This window comes from Crinia signifera, chromosome 1, assembly GCF_055691185.1.
Source record: "Crinia signifera chromosome 1, ASM5569118v1, whole genome shotgun sequence".
NCBI lineage: Eukaryota > Metazoa > Chordata > Amphibia > Anura > Myobatrachidae > Crinia > Crinia signifera.
In genome coordinates, this window is record NC_139217.1 from 244161123 (window position 1) to 244177129 (window position 16007).

Here is a 16007-nt window from a genome sequence, read left to right on the forward strand (position 1 = left end):
GCCAATCGATTGCTTAATCAGGTTTTTAAACATGTTTAATAATCTGGTATTATCTGTGGATCTTTTTTTATAGGTGTGGGCATTCCCAATTAGTCTTCTTCATCTATTTACATTATGAACAGCTGAAATGACAATTGGGCAATTTCCAGATATGAAGATGCAATCTTTAGATGGAAAAATCTGCCGATCACTAAAATAAATCTGTAATGTGTGGGCAAAGTCAGATAGATTGTAAAATCCATTTATCTGGTCAAAAAATCTCTGTATCTGGAAATCCATAAATTGTAATTGCTGATGTATGGGGCCCTTAATGAGCTGTAGGACACTCTGCTCCATAAGAACAAGTGTGAGAATACAGCTTTCAATGAAAGTCATGGCCCCCATACATCAGCAATCACAATTAATGGATTTCCAGATCCAGGGATTTTTTGGCCAGATAAATGGATTTTACAATCTATCTGACTTTGCCCACACATTACAGATTTATTTTAGTGATCGGCAGATTTTTCCATCTAAAGATTGCATCTTCATATCTGGAAATTGCCCAATCGATTGCTGAAGACGAACTGGGAATGCCCACACATATAAAAAAGATCTGCAGATAATACAAGATTATTAAACATGTTTAAAAACCTGATTAAGCAATCGATTGGCGATTTTGATTGGGATTGCCAAAAGGGGGAGCCCACACATCTAAAATTAATTGTGGCAATCATCTCCATATCTGAAAATTGTCACAATTAATTGCTGATGTATGGGGCCCTTAACTTGGCTCTTTACATCATTTTAAACTCATAAAGCCACCAGCGACCTCCTGGCACACCTTGGGCCTAATTCAGATGTGGTTGAAAGTGACAATACTGCTGCTTAATTAGTAGCAGCAGAGATGCACTCCCACTTGCATTAATTATCTGTGCTGCATCATAGGATCATCTGCAACACTATTGGGTCACGCAAGCCAGCCACTGCAGCTCCTACAAAGAGCCCAATAAATCTCCATCTTCTGACAGAGATCATGGCCTTGACCACCCCGAAAACAGTGGGGAAACGGAGGCTGTCACTGCCCCTGCCGGCTACCGCTGTAGTGCATACAATAAGGGAGTTGGGTCTCCAAAATCTCTTTACTGCTTGGCAGTAGCAACTAGTCAGCCCAGAGAGGAAATTAGGTGGATAAGCATGTCAAGATATGGAAAGAAGTTTGGACCCAGCTACACACAACATCTTTGCACCAAGCCTGAGACTGTTATCTGGATAGCCGACATCTATTGCATCCATCCACATTGTCCAACTGCAGTACCCGTCTACACGGCTTTTTACATCCTTGAGCCACCCCAGCTGTAACTTAAATCTTTCATTCTGGAGAACGCTGGGAGGAGGAGATATGGCAGACGTGTGTGTAAGACACGCAGTCGTCCGCGTTTGACCACGAGCCACCGGCAGCGAGGGAGAGAGTCTCGCTAGCCCTGTCCATCGAGCACGGTCAGACACGCCAATCTCAGCGTGACACTCCAAAAATCACCAACAAGGGTGAGAATGTGCGCTAAATGCACAATATTATCTTATACATCCAATGACTGATTGCCCTTTGGTGAGTCATTAAACGTTTGAAAGACTCCCTGTCTGTGAGTACCGTGACTTGGCATCACAGCGGGTAAAAGTCGGCTCTCACATTCCCTAAATACGGATATATAAATTGTATGGAAATCTACACTAATTTCTTATAAAGTCTTGTGGCTATCATCAGCATTTGAAACAGTTTTGTTGTTCCATATACTAAGAATATACATTTACATTGTGTAGTTTTTTCTATATATATTTTTTATTTCATATTCATTTTTTAATGTGTACAATATTGTGATTTGTGTATTAATTGCTATAGGTGGCCACCTATCTTTGTTCATATTTATAAAATAAATTACATGATATTACAATTAAAACAAACAGTCTCTATTGTCTGAGCATGTATATTCACTCAGGGTGCAAGAAGTGATCTATTATTAATTAGCGCAGTCTTCCACTCCCTTCGGGAAACAGTATCTTTCCTGTGTGAACTCTAGAATAGGTAAAAAAAAAACCCGGCCTTGGATTAATCAGTTTTTTGTACAGACACAAGTACAATTTTTTGAGGACTGCTGCTCTGTAATATATATTATATATAAAACAATTAACATTTTAATATATAGTTGTGAAAAAATATTTTTATTTTTGGTATATTACAGATTTTGGTATATTACAGCCCAATCAACCTCTGTATTTCAGAGGTCGAATGTTTGTTATGTCAAGATATACCTATACATTATTCTATCCACAGAGTGGACTCTGGAAAGGACTGCACTCTCGCCTTTATTCAGATCTGATCGCAGTAAAAATGTGTTCTCAAAATGGGCAAAATCATGTGCACTGCAGGTGCGGCAGATGTAACATGTGCAGAGAGAGTTACATTTTTTTTTTAAGTGAATTTTCCAGTGTTCAATACCCTGACCGTGAGCTATCAGCATAGAGAAGTGGCGATAGTTCACTGTCCGGGTATTCATCAAATCTGGTTCATTCGCCATTTGCCTCCTCATCTGTTCCCTGAGGTGAGGTGGAAATGGTGAGTGTGGCATTTTTGCGGCGGACTCACTGTATGTGGCAAACCTCATTGGCCTCTCATGAAAAGGATTCAGCCCTTACATTGAATATGGCAAGGATGGCTTATTTTCAGCGAGGAAAACCCATCCTCACCGTACAAACCCCCTCGCCGGTGGCATTGAATACCACTATATCTATTATATAATGCCCTGTCTTCCTCATGGACTATGGAAGCTGGGAACCATCCACTCAGTGACGGGACAGCCCAGATAAAGAGGAGGCGGAGAACCACTTTAGGGAAATGTAGTAAAGTAAATACAGCAGGAAGAACACAGTCAAGGACACAGGTCCAATATGTATTTAAGTAGGTGCAATATTATATTAGCCACACTACACAGCTAGAATTTTAGTTGATTTTTTGGACAAATTATAAAAATGGAACTAAGTGGTTGTGATTTTAAGATCATATATAAAAAAAAAAAAAAAAAGGTAATGGCAAAAAAATTTAAAAGTTAGAACTGAACCTCCTCACAAAATTTTTACAGCTGGAGGGGCACAGGTTGGCCAGGCCTGGTCTAGTGTTCAGCCAGCATAAGGAAAGAGTGTAAGAAATTGGGCATTAAATGATAACTTCTATTCTGTACATGACTAATATTTTTGTTACAGAAACCTCCTTTCTTCATCTCTAGACTGGCTGTGGTCTGCAGATGGTACTTACAATGAAGTCTGTCACTTGTTGGTACTCACTGCAAACAGTGATTACAGGACCTCCCTATAAAAGCATGTTACACAACGGATGTGGTCATTATAATTTCCAAAAGGATGGGAAAGGAAGGGAAAAAGTATTTGTTCCTCTGGAGTAAGTAAAAACAAAGAGATTATTAACACATAGAAGAGTGAACTGAACATTTATTGCCTAGTGCTAGTCCCAGGACACAAAATATTAAAAAGAGGACAATATCTGTATAGGAGCTGGATTACTGCACTTATGCAGCAGATACAAAACTTATATTTTATTTTATAAAAATAATGTTCATGAGCACCAAGCCAACAAACTATTTTCAGTCATCAGCAAATGTGAGTCTTCCTGGTCCTTCATTTTTCATCCATCTCCTATATCTCTTCCATCGTGGGTCAGAAGCCATTTTTAACTTTATTTCTTCCTCCTGCTCTTTTTTATATACCTGTTAAAAATAAAAATATATAGAACTTGTATTTCCATTGTATTGGTTTCAGACTGAATAGACTTAATTTTCCCCTAAGGCAGCAATTCCCAAGTTATGCTCTTAAGGCTCTCTAACAGTTCAGGTTTTAAGGATAGCCATGGTTGAGCAAAAATAGTTGAATCAAAATAAATGAGGTCACTTAACTACAATAAATTATATATAAATTTCAGGTGCCTGTACACACAAATCTGTTCCTGACTAATCGTATGATTCTCCTCAGTATTTGTTTGCCCATGTCACATTACTTGGGTAAGATTATATTATCTGAATTAACTTGTATAAAGCCATTACTTAAACTAAAAAGGTGTGTACAAACAAGACCAGGGGTTCTCAACCTCCGTCCTCAGGACCCCACACAGTTCACGTATTCTAGGTCACCCGGCATTTATTACTCACTGACACATTTTAAAAGATCAACAGGTGGAGCTAATTATTTCACTTGTGATTCTGTGAGGAACCAGAAAAACATGCACTGTGAGGGGTCCTAACAGTTTCAGAACCTGTGCATTAGACAATGATTTGCACAATAATATCATTAACTATTTCTGTGCATATCGTCTAGTGTCTACATACTGTATTGTTATTGATACACTTTCCTGTGGGTCATTAGTGATGTCCTCCATTGTCTGTACATGAAAAACAATGGAGGATTTCAGCCGGCATTGGCAAGTTTGTACACAATTGCCAATGCCAACGTCTCACCAAGTCCCCATAGGTAACTATCTCACCGGGTGTTCAAACAGATCATTTTCAATAGAACTAAATCAAGATATTTTGTACAGCGCTACATAGCCCATATGCCACTTACTTCATAATTCTCTTTTAGCCACAGTTCCTCCTCAAGAAACAATTTCTTCCGATCATCTTCTAAACTATCAAACTGAGATTGTGACATTTTCATATTTCTACGGATGAGGTAGAGTTTTTCCTTCTCCCCATATGCCTCTCCTTTTATATTGAAAGTATATATCCACCAGACATACCAGGAGATATAGTTGAACAAATAATAAGGGAACAAGATAATTTGGAAGAGGAGGATGTCATATAGTTGTGGCTTTTGATAGCCCCCTTTGATGTCTATTTTGTTCTTGATAATGTCCCTGATGATCTCCTCTTCTTCCTCCTTAATTTCTTCTTTACCTCTCCTGTTCTTCCCCTTTTCTTTTGCACGGTTCAACAGTCCTTGATTTTTTGCTATTTCAGTAGCCTGTATTCTGTATTTTGGCACTGTTGCTAAGTATTTAATGGCTTCATCGTATCTGCTCCTCCAGCTATAAAACTGAAACGTTAAGGACAATTACAATTAAACAAATATAGGAGTAGATACAGAATAGAAAAATACCAAACATTATTTATAAACATAAATTCAATATATATTAACACTACCTGAAAATGGGAATACCACTTTAAGGAAACTACATAAGCCTCAACCTTGCCCCTTGAATCTTCTCCACCCTGCACAACTTTTTTTAATGACAAATACCCCATGATAACAATTACAAGTTAAAAAGTGTAATTCACTTCACAACAACTTTTTAAAAGAAGTTGTCATTTGAATCTAGAAATGTCAGGCTATATTACACAATGTTATGTACTTTACATTCCCCTAGAGCAGACCTAGCCATACTCAGGCTCTTCAGCAGTTGTAATACTACTTTATATATGTAACCTGTCTCAACACAAAGTCCAGCATGCCAAGTCTATACAGAGCCAGTACAGTATAGTGGTCAATAATTATATTTCTATTAAACCCCGGAAGCTACAAAAACAATGATTAAATAATCATGAAAGCAACAGGACTCATAGTACTGAGCAGTGTGCCATAAGACTACAGTATGCGCATTTAAAATCTGTGTTAACAGACATGTCAATAGACTGAATTCATAATTGTACACAAACGTATTGTTGTGTACAACTATGATGGTAGGAGTAACTGCGTGCAAGCCGGATAGTCAGTGGTTGGATGGTGTCCCCTGTAGCAGCAGCGACAACCATCATAGCTGCTACTGCTTTGCCTCCAATAGACTCATGATCTAGGCAGTAGTATACAGCAAGGGTTCTCAAACTCGGTCCTCAGGACCCCAGGGTTCACATTTCCCAGGTCACCTGGAAAGTGCATTCATTACTCATTTACACATTTTAAACGATCCACAGGAGGAGCTAATTATATCACTTGTGATTCTGTGAGGAGACCTGCAAAACATGCACTGTGTGGGGTCCTGAGGACAGAGTTTGAGAACCTGTGCTATAGAGGGTGCAAAATGCTATAGGGTATTGGGGGTCAAAGCAGAAAATCCCCTACACCCTCTTTAGTTTTGTATTTAAAGCCCGAGTGCCCTGCAGCATGCCACAATGCATTTGCCCTTACCTCAAGGGCTACTTGTATACAAAGGAGTCCCTCCTCAATGGAGCATTAATGAACAGGATTGTCACGTAAAGAATGACCACTTTTTGACTAGCTGTTAAGCAGTACAGGTCGAGTATCCCGTATCCGAATATCCGTTATCCGAATTATTCCGAAATACGGACATTCCAGAAAGTGAAAAAAATATTTTTTTTTGCTAAAAACTCACTGGGGACATATGTAACAGCATCACTGGGGACATGATATGTAACTGGCACTATATATGTGCAAGACAATGATTGCTTGGCATTCAAATTCAGTGCTGAGATAGTACACACATTTTGTTTCACGTTTTGAAACCTTGTTTTTTGAACAATTAAAATATGTTTGTGTGTATTTTATGTGGTAATAAAATATATTTGTGTGTATATTATGTGTTTATACAGCATAAATGCAAGATACTTCAAAATACATCATTGAAATATTAAAATATTCCGAAATACGGAATAATCCGTTATCCAAAATTCTCCTGGTCCCGAGCATTTTGGATACGGGATACTCAACCTGTAGTTATAAGATTATGGAATACTCTTCCTCAGTGTTCAAAAATAGTCCTTAATACTAATACCACAATTCCAAAAATTCATATGTATTTCAGTTCCTAATAATGCACAAATGTTTCCACGACAGAAAACACTCCTTATTATGTAGTGTTCATTTGTTACACCAAGCCACTGCAGTTCATAAGAAATGGGACAGGGATAGTATCAGGCTGAAATGACACTATGCTGCATAGAGATAGGCATTAGAAACATTGTACTCACCCATGCTGGTCTAAACAAATACTATGGCGGCAGAAAACGCCATATATATGATCAAACGACACTAGCAATTTATTGGTTTATAAATGATGTTACAGGTTACGCTGTGCAGCCAAGCACCAGCCTGCACTCTTAAGGACTGCTTCTAAGCAGTTTCCAACACCGCAGTGTTAGGAGGTCAATTCTGGGACAATCCATTAATTGACAGTTCTTCAATCCCAAAAAAATGCGATCGACCACTATAATCATAACGTTTGATGGCAATAAGTACTTGCATTAGAATGATGTAAATTCTTAGCTCAGGTGGAGGAACCATTATTTACCTGAAAAAGTGATATGACGCACACCGTAACCAGGATAACGAGCCTCACATCCACTTTTGGAGCAAGTCTCCTACTGTAGTAATTATAGTAGTGTCTGTAGTACTCCTCGGGGTGATCCAACATGTAATCATAATCTTTCCGTGTTTCTTCATCCTAAAAAAAAAATAAAAAATAAATCAGATCTATTTTCTAGCAAGAAAAAAATGTTCTCATCAAATAGCATCAAGTGGTGCTAGTGTAACACTGGTGCCCTCTAATACCGTGTTCTCACTGCCAGTGAGAAATACAAGGCTTTTCCCTGCAGGGACGAACCCCCGTTCCCACTGCAAGGCAAATTCCCAGGTGAAGAAGTTCTACCCGGTAATTTGCCTTTTAACACAGGTTTTTATGCAGTGAGAACGGGTCTACCTGTGTCTGCATACCCGGATCTCAAACACGGGTAAAAATAAGGGTTTTACCCCTGTATGAGATCCATTTGCACTGCAAAAAAACCAGGGTCGACATGCTAGACCCGGGAATTTGCCTGCAGTGAGAATGGGGTATAAATGAGAGATTTTTATGATAAGGAGCAAATGTTTGCTCAATGTGTAATGTAAATATTTTTACAATATGCATTAACAGAACAGGTACACTGAGGTAGATGTATTATTTGTTGGTATGGGGAACAAGTGGCATCAGAACATGTTATGTGTGCTATACCGAATCTGCTGGTGTGCTAGTTGCCCATCACCAGGCAAAGCCGCAGAGAGATCTTGCAATAATAGTGAGATTGCATCAGCACTAAAAACTATATATATATACATACATACACACATAACAAACAAACAATATGGGGGGGGTCCAGCTCTACCTGTACTGTGCCCGCATTAGGGTAGTAGATAAATTGAAGGAGAAGCAGCACTCCAAGCGTCTTGTGAAATAAAAATAAAACTTCAACATGACATTGTAGGAAGTTTCATTGCCTCGCTAATGGCCAATTTCTTCAGGTCATAGCAATCAAATAATAAAAGACGGACTTATTTTATACACCCCATGTGCAGGCATCTTCCGGGTACGGGACCGCTCTCCCGGCGCTAGTGAATGATGTCACACGCATGTGCGTCATTACGTGTCACCATCACTATAGGAACCTATCTCCTATATATTTGGCTACATCTGTCACTCAAAGTGGGTGTCTGTGTCTATAACGCTCTGTTCCTGGACTTTCCTCTTAATGTGTGATTGCCTTCATCTGTGCTGAACACCTTCTGAGAAATTAACCTGTTTAAAACAGGTGATGGCAATCATACATTAAGGGGAAGTCTAGAAACAGAGCATTGTGTCCCTCCTGGAGAGGGTCATGTTGGGAGGTATGTGACAGAGAACCAGCCCAGTGAGCCCACAGACAGTGCCAGACACCCACTGCCTTCCCATGTTGCCCAGCACTGCTACTCCACAGCCACCAGGTGAGCGCCCCCCTCCCGCGATTTGCGGCAAAACCTCCCCCCCCCCCGCGCGCCCCCCCTCCCGCGATTCGCGGCAAAAACACCCGCTCCCCCGCGACCCCCCCTACCACGATTCGCAGCAAAAACACCCCCGCGACCCCCCCTCCCGCGATTCGCTGCAAAAAGAACCCCTCCACGACCCCTCCCGCAGTTCGCGGCATAACCACCACCCCGCGACCCCCCCCGCGAATCGCGGCAAACCCTCCCCCGTGACCCCCCCCCCGATTCGCGGAAACCCCCCCCCCCGCGACCTCCCTCCCGCGATTCGCTGCAAAAAGAACCCCCCCGCGACCCCCCCTTGCACGATTGGCGGCACCCCCCCTGCGACCCCCCTCCCGCGATTCGCGGCACCCCCCCCCCTGCAATTCGCAGCCCCAGGATTAAATGGCACATGCAAAACACTGACATGGCTATGGTCGACAATGAAAAAGGTTGACATGAGTTTTTGAAGATTTATTTTTAATTTTTTTAATTTTTTCATATTCATTGTCATGTGTCGACATGGACACCAATGAAGTGGCACACTTATGTCAACATTTACATGTGTTGACCTTTCTGTGTTGATTTTTTCTTGTGGCGATTCGCGTCACACCCCCCCGCAACCCCCCCTCCCGCGATTCGCGGCACCCCCACCTCCCGCAATTCGCGGCAACCCCCCACCGGAACCCCTGTGAACCCCGCCCTCCCGCGATTCGCGGCACCCACCCCCGCGACCCCCCCTCCCGCAATTCGCGGCACCCCCCCCCGTGATTCGCGGCAGCTCCAGAATTAAATTGCACATGGAAAACACTGACATGGCTATGGTCGACAATGAAAAAGGTTGACATGAGTTTTTGAAGTTTTTTTGTCATTTTTTGAATATTTTCATATTCATTCTCATGTGTCGACATGGACACCAATGAAGTGCCACACTTATGTCAACATTTACATGTGTTGACCTTTCTGTGTTGCTTTTTTTCTTGTGGCGATTCGCGTCACACCCCCCGCAACCCCCCCTCCGGCGATTCGCGGCACCCCGGCACCCCCCTGCGACCCCCCCCCTCCCGCAATTCGTGGCAACCCCCCACCGGAACCCCCATGAACCCTGCTCTCCCGCGATTCACGGCACCCACCCCCCGCAACCCCCCCCCCTCCCGCAAATCGCGGCACCCCCTGCGATTCGCGGCAGCCCCAGGATTAAATGGCACATGCAAAACACTGGCACGGCTATGGTCGACAATAAAAAAGGTTGACATGAGTTTTTGAAGTTTTTTTTTTTCATTTTTTGAATATTTTCATATTCATTCTCATGTGTCGACATGGACACCAATGAAGTGCCACACTTATGTCAACATTTACATGTGTTGACCTTTCTGTGTTGATTTTTTCTTGTGGCGATTTGCGTCACACCCCCCCCCCACAACCCCCACTCCCGCGATTCACGGCACACACACACACACCTCCCCCGCGATTCTCGGCACCCCACCCCGTGACCCCCCCTCCCGTGATTCACGGCACACCCCCGCGACCCCCCCTCCCATGATTCGCCGCAACCCCCGCCCCGTAACCCCCCCTCCCGCGATTCGCGGCACCCACGCGACCCCCCCTCCCGCAATTCGCGGCACCCCCCCGCGATTCGCGGCAGCTCCAGAATTAAATTGCACATGGAAAACACTGACATGGCTATGGTCGACAATGAAAAAGGTTGACATGAGTTTTTGAAGTTTTTTTTTTCATTTTTTGAATGTTTTCATATTCATTCTCATGTGTCGACATGGACACCAATGAAGTGCCACACTTATGTCAACATTTACATGTGTTGACCTTTCTGTGTTGATTTTTTCTTGTGGCGATTCGCGTCACACCACCCCCACCCCCCCCGCAACCCCCACTCCCGCGATTCACGGCACACACACACCCCCCCGCGATTCTCGGCACCCCACCCCGTGACCCCCCCTCCCGTGATTCACGGCACACCCCCCGCGACCCCCCCTACCATGATTCGCCGTCGCCCCCGTAACCCCCCTCCCGCGATTTGCGGCAACCCACCCCGCGACCCCCCCTCCCGCGATTCTCTGCAATCCCTCCCCTCCCGCGATTCGCAGCATCCACCCCCCCACAACCCCCCCTCCTGTAATTCGCGGCACCCCCCGCGACCCCCCCTCCTACAATTCGCGGCACCCTCCGCGACCCCCCCTCCCGCGATTCGCGGACACCTAAGTTGCAATACAGGGCATCTTTCATACAATTCTAACCATATTTCTCATATACAAACGTTCACAAATTAAGGGGGCGCAGCCCCTTACGACGGTGTGAAGAGCGCCCGTAGGGCGCGATGAATCACCTAGTCAACAATAATGGTGCACATCTATCAAAACATGTATATGTATGGTTGCCGCTATGGCATTTGAGTAACGTAACAGTCACGGGGCAGTAGCGCTACTTACTTGCCACCCATATATAGCGGCACTGTTAGACGTATGTGTGGTAATGAAAATAGTAAGTGAATAGAACATGATAAATAGCGGCATAACATATGCTATTATATAGCGACTAATTGCAGATACCGGAATGCATACATTATGTAAATGCTGGCTAGAATACAGCTAATACATGAATCTCTCTAAGAACCCTGAATATGCTTGAACAGATAAGAAATGACTCACTCATACCTGGTAAAGGCTGAAAAATCTAGCAGAGAAGAACAGTATGGAATATTAAGACCTACAAGAAGTGCTAAAGAGAGAAAGAGATATAGTAGAGAAGAACAGTATGGAAATATCGAGTACAAAGATGTAGACAAACTGGATGCTAATACAGAACAATCACAAAAAAAGTAGCTTAAACTCAAGTGGTCATTAAGTCCACGTGGGGTCAAAGTACCCAATTTAAATATCCATCGTGTTTCGTTGCATGAGTCTGGCAGATCTATCTGTCCCCCCCCCCCCCCCCCCGTATGTCAGGGGGGAAATGATCAAGATACATCTACCAGACTATTTAAATTGGGTACTTTGACCCAACGTGGACTTAATGACCACTTGAGTTTAAGCTACTTTTTTTGTGATTGTTCTGTATTAGCATCCAGTTTGTCTACATCTTTGTACTCGATATTTCCATACTGTTCTTCTCTACTATATCTCTTTCTCTCTTTAGCACTTCTTGTAGGTCTTAATATTCCATACTGTTCTTCTCTGCTAGATTTTTCAGCCTTTACCAGGTATGAGTGAGTCATTTCTTATCTGTTCTTCTACATTTAAGAGAGTAACATAGGGGGTCCTACATGTAAGGTATATGATGGGCCCATAGTATATTTAGCTTTTTGGCTGCTTGGATACAGCAGCCTCATTATTTGTACGTTTAAAAACGACATTGCGATCCAGTACGCTATATGTGATTTTCGCTATCTCCGTACTTGCTGCTACATGAGTGTGGCTATAAAATACTTGATTGATTTTAACTAGAAAATATGTGTTGTTTCTCAGTTGTTCTTCTCTGCTAAAATTATTCCTACTTTAATTCGTATGAATATCTTGTATGCACGTTTTTCCATCTTTTCTTATCTGCTAAATATTTTCTCTATTGTTTTCTGGATATATAAACTTTCTATACTGTTCTTCCCTGCTAAATTTTCCCACTAATCATTGCCACTCTATTTAGGCATATTCAGGGTTCTTATGCTGTGTACACACGGGGGAGATATATTGCTCAGCTTCTCCTTTACATCAGCGACCAGAGATGGTCGCTGATGAAAAAGAAACTGCCGGGGGGAGCCCGGCAGTGGAAATCAGCTGGTCGCAGGAGCATGTTCCTGCGACCAGCGATCACCACAGGGGCAAAAACGGGAGCGCGCACCCGGCGATATATCGCCGGTGCACACTCCCATTGCGGGCAATGTGGTCGCTCAGCGACCATATTTCCCACGATTTTGCACTAAATCGCCCCCGTGTGTACGCACCTTTAGAGAGATTCATGTATTAGCTGTATTCTAGCCAGCATTTACATAATGTATGCATTCAGGTACCTGCAATTAGTCACTATATAATAGCATATGTTATGCCGCTATTTATCATGTTCTATTCGCACTTACTATTTTCATTACCACACATACGTCTAACAGTGCCGCTATATATGGGTGGCAAGTAAGTAGCGCTACTGCCCCGTGACTGTTATGTTACTCAAATGCCATAGCAGCAACCATACATATACATGTTTTGATAGATGTGCACCATTATTGTTGATCGGTTCCTACGGTGATGGTGACACGTAATGACGCACATGCGTGTGATGTCATATACTCACACCGGGAGAGCGGTACCGTACCTGGGACTTTTGTCTTTTCTTGTTTGATTGCTATGACCTGAAGAAATTGGCCATTCCAGAGGCAATGAAACGTTGTCCTACAATGTCATGTTGAAGTGTTTTTTTTTTTTTTTCACAAGACACTTTGAGTGCTGCTTCTCCTATCTATATTGATATAGTGTTCATTTTAGCACCCGCCAACTTTGAAAACCCATGCAGTTCCTCTTCCCTGCCTGGGGGTGTCTCGCTGTCTGCTGTGGTGTTTTTAGCACGTCTGGTTTGCCTTTCGGTGCGGATATACAGACCACACTGTGCTAGAAGCTCTACAGCAGACAGCAACACCCCAAGCAGGGAAGAGGAACTGCATGGGTTTTCAAAGTTGGTGGGTCCTAGAATGAACTGTAGAGAGAGATATTATATGTCTAGTGTCCGTGAGCCTCTGAATCACTGCCATCTGCTGGAAGAGTGAATATATAGCTCTTTCACATTCATGCACAAGCACAGAAGGTAGCAGACTAGCTTTCAAAGATTTTACTTCGAGCAGGCTCACCATTGACCACTAGAGACCACTCGACTGACCAAATTATTGAAAGATATTTTTGCATGGCTTCTATTTCACACTTGCTGGATATGGAGAGAGGGAGCTGTGAAGGCAAAGAGACTGAGGGCCAGATGTACTAAGTTTCAAAACTGACAAAAAGGAGAGTGATAAACAACCAATCAGCTCCTGCCTGACATTTTCCCAACACAATCTGTGACATGGCAGGTAGGAGCTGATTAGCTGTTTATCACTCTCCATTTTACCACCTTTGAAGCTTAGTGCATCTGGCCTTGATGGTGGGGTGGAGCGTGTGTGGGCTATAACTGTCACAGTTCAAACTGTAAAGAAAAAACTGTCACAGCTCGAGTGAAAGCACATTGCCGAAGCCGTCATTTTAACAGGCTTTTAACTAGTTCTAAATGTATGAAAGTGATAGATCAGTAGGAAAATTATGGATCCAAGGAGCTTGAATATGGAACCATAAATCAAAGTGGTGCAGTGAGAACAGACAGCTGGAATGATCATACAATGTCACATTTGCACTTTCCCATATTCCCCCCCCCCCTTGCTGGGCACAGATGTAAGTGCGGGTACGGTGGCTGCTACTTTCCACTGGCTCAATTCCACCATATGGAGCAGTACAGTATGGCAGGCCAGAGGTCGTGTAACTGCTGCCACACTTCTAACAGCAGGCCAATAGCAACGTGACAGCTCTGCGCTGCCCAGGATCATCAGTGTGTGCCAGCTGAGCGCTGCCGCCGCCGCTGGGCTGAGCCTGCGTGCTCCATGCTCAGGGAGAGGGGCAGCACAGGGAGCCGCCACGGCACTTGGTGCAACGGACAGACACAGCGCGTACACCCGCAGCCCCCCTAAACCGCTCATCACCTTCAGAGTCTCGTAGGCTGTAGCCACCAGCAGGAACTGCTCATGTGCGACCTCTTTGTCCGCGCTACTCCGATACCGGTCCGGGTGATACTTCCTGGCCAGCTGCCGGTACGCCCGGGCTATATCCGCCTTCTCGGCGTCTCTGCTCACACCCAGCACATCGTAGCACACCTGCTGCCCGCAGTACAGACCCTCGGGCAGGGCGGCAGAGCGGTGGGCGAGGCATGCTAGGCCCAGGAGCAGGAGGGCTAGCCTGGGTGACATGGAGGGCCCGGGAAGGAGGAGAGGGACACCGCACGCAACCGCTTCCCCCTCCAACCTCCCCGGGACCGCCAGGTCAGCAGGGTAGTGTCTAGTTCCTTCTCTCCAGGCGTACCAACATTACGTCACATACCACGTGCCCATCACGTGATCAACCCATGTGACCACTATACTGCAGCGTAGGGATGGGACATCGAAAGAAACATCGGTCAAATGATGTTTTTCAACATTGGTTGCAAAACATTATTTAGAGTTTAGACCTAAACATTGGTACTGTGAACCCGATGTTAACCGATGTTAACCGATGTTAACCGATGTTTCGATATTTTTTAAAATAAACTGGTTATCAAAGCATATAATACACTAATAAGCTTCTGAAATGATAAATAATCCCTCTATTAAGTTTATCTTGTTGGAGGCTTACAGTTTATACACACACAATGGATATATGGTTCATGTTTTGTGGTAAATCAAATTTGTTACGGAAGGAAAAAAACATGAAGCATTAACGATCAAAACTTTATTGCAACTACTCGCAATCTGCTATTTTTACGTAGATTTTTAACTGTAGCAACAGGCTAATAACTTATGTTGATCATAGAAAATAGCAAAAAAACTGTACACACAGTGCAACATAGAACATACTACATTGTTGCTTAGAATAACCATCAGAACAAAGACGCTGGAGCCAGTGCAACTGCAAATTAAGGTTTGAAACACATCTGCATTTGACAAACCAGCCCCCATCCCAAAGGCGTAACTACCATAGGTGCAAGGGGTGCAACTGCTATGGGGCCCAGAGCTAAAGGGGGCCCATCTTTACAGTCTAAGGCAGTGATTTTCAACCTTTTTACCTTGCGGCACACTAAATAAGACTTTAAAATTGCCAAGGCACACCATGAGATCCCCACAGGGCAAAACACATTGACCCTCACAGGAAAAAAAAAAAACCTATTGGCCCCCACATTAAAAACAATCACACTGGTCCCCACAGGTAACAAAAATAAAACACATTGGCCCTTTACATGAAAAGAAGAGACCAGTAAATAACATTTGAACTGATGGTGACTGTAAACTGGTTTCGGCATCTCTAGATGTGGGGGCACACTTGAGAACAGCTCAAGGCACACTAGTGTGCCACGGCACACTGGTTGAAAAACACTGGTCTAAGGTATATGTGCTATATTCATTTATTACCAACAGTTGCTAAATAGGGGCCCATACAAACTTTTGCTATGGGGCCTATGAATGTCTAGTTACGCCTCTGCCCCAT

The 16007-nt window shown here is 43.6% G+C and overlaps 1 protein-coding gene across 1 annotated transcript; it reads right to left on the reverse strand.

Moving 5' to 3' along the window:
• Positions 1-3463: 3463 nt before the first annotated feature.
• On the reverse strand, positions 3464-14862 carry DNAJC25 (DnaJ heat shock protein family (Hsp40) member C25). The gene is made up of 4 exons (XM_083179567.1): positions 14474-14862; positions 7286-7438; positions 4606-5076; positions 3464-3755 (listed from the first exon to the last, which is right to left on the reverse strand). The coding sequence occupies exons 1-4, from the start codon at positions 14735-14737 to the stop codon at positions 3633-3635; spliced, it is 1011 nt and encodes a 336-aa protein (XP_083035693.1). The 5' UTR covers positions 14738-14862; the 3' UTR covers positions 3464-3632.
• Positions 14863-16007: the final 1145 nt, after the last annotated feature.

Excerpts from the sequence above, each read along its gene's own strand:
- DNAJC25 (XM_083179567.1), bottom strand. The coding sequence starts at position 14,737 with ATGTCACCCAGGCTAGCCCTCCTGCTCCTGGGCCTAGCATGCCTCGCC. Across the intron at positions 5,077-7,285 it reads GCGTCATATCACTTTTTCAG|TTTTATAGCTGGAGGAGCAG; the intron begins GTAAATAATGGT and ends TTAACGTTTCAG. Across the intron at positions 3,756-4,605 it reads GGCTAAAAGAGAATTATGAA|GTATATAAAAAAGAGCAGGA; the intron begins GTAAGTGGCATA and ends TATTTTTAACAG.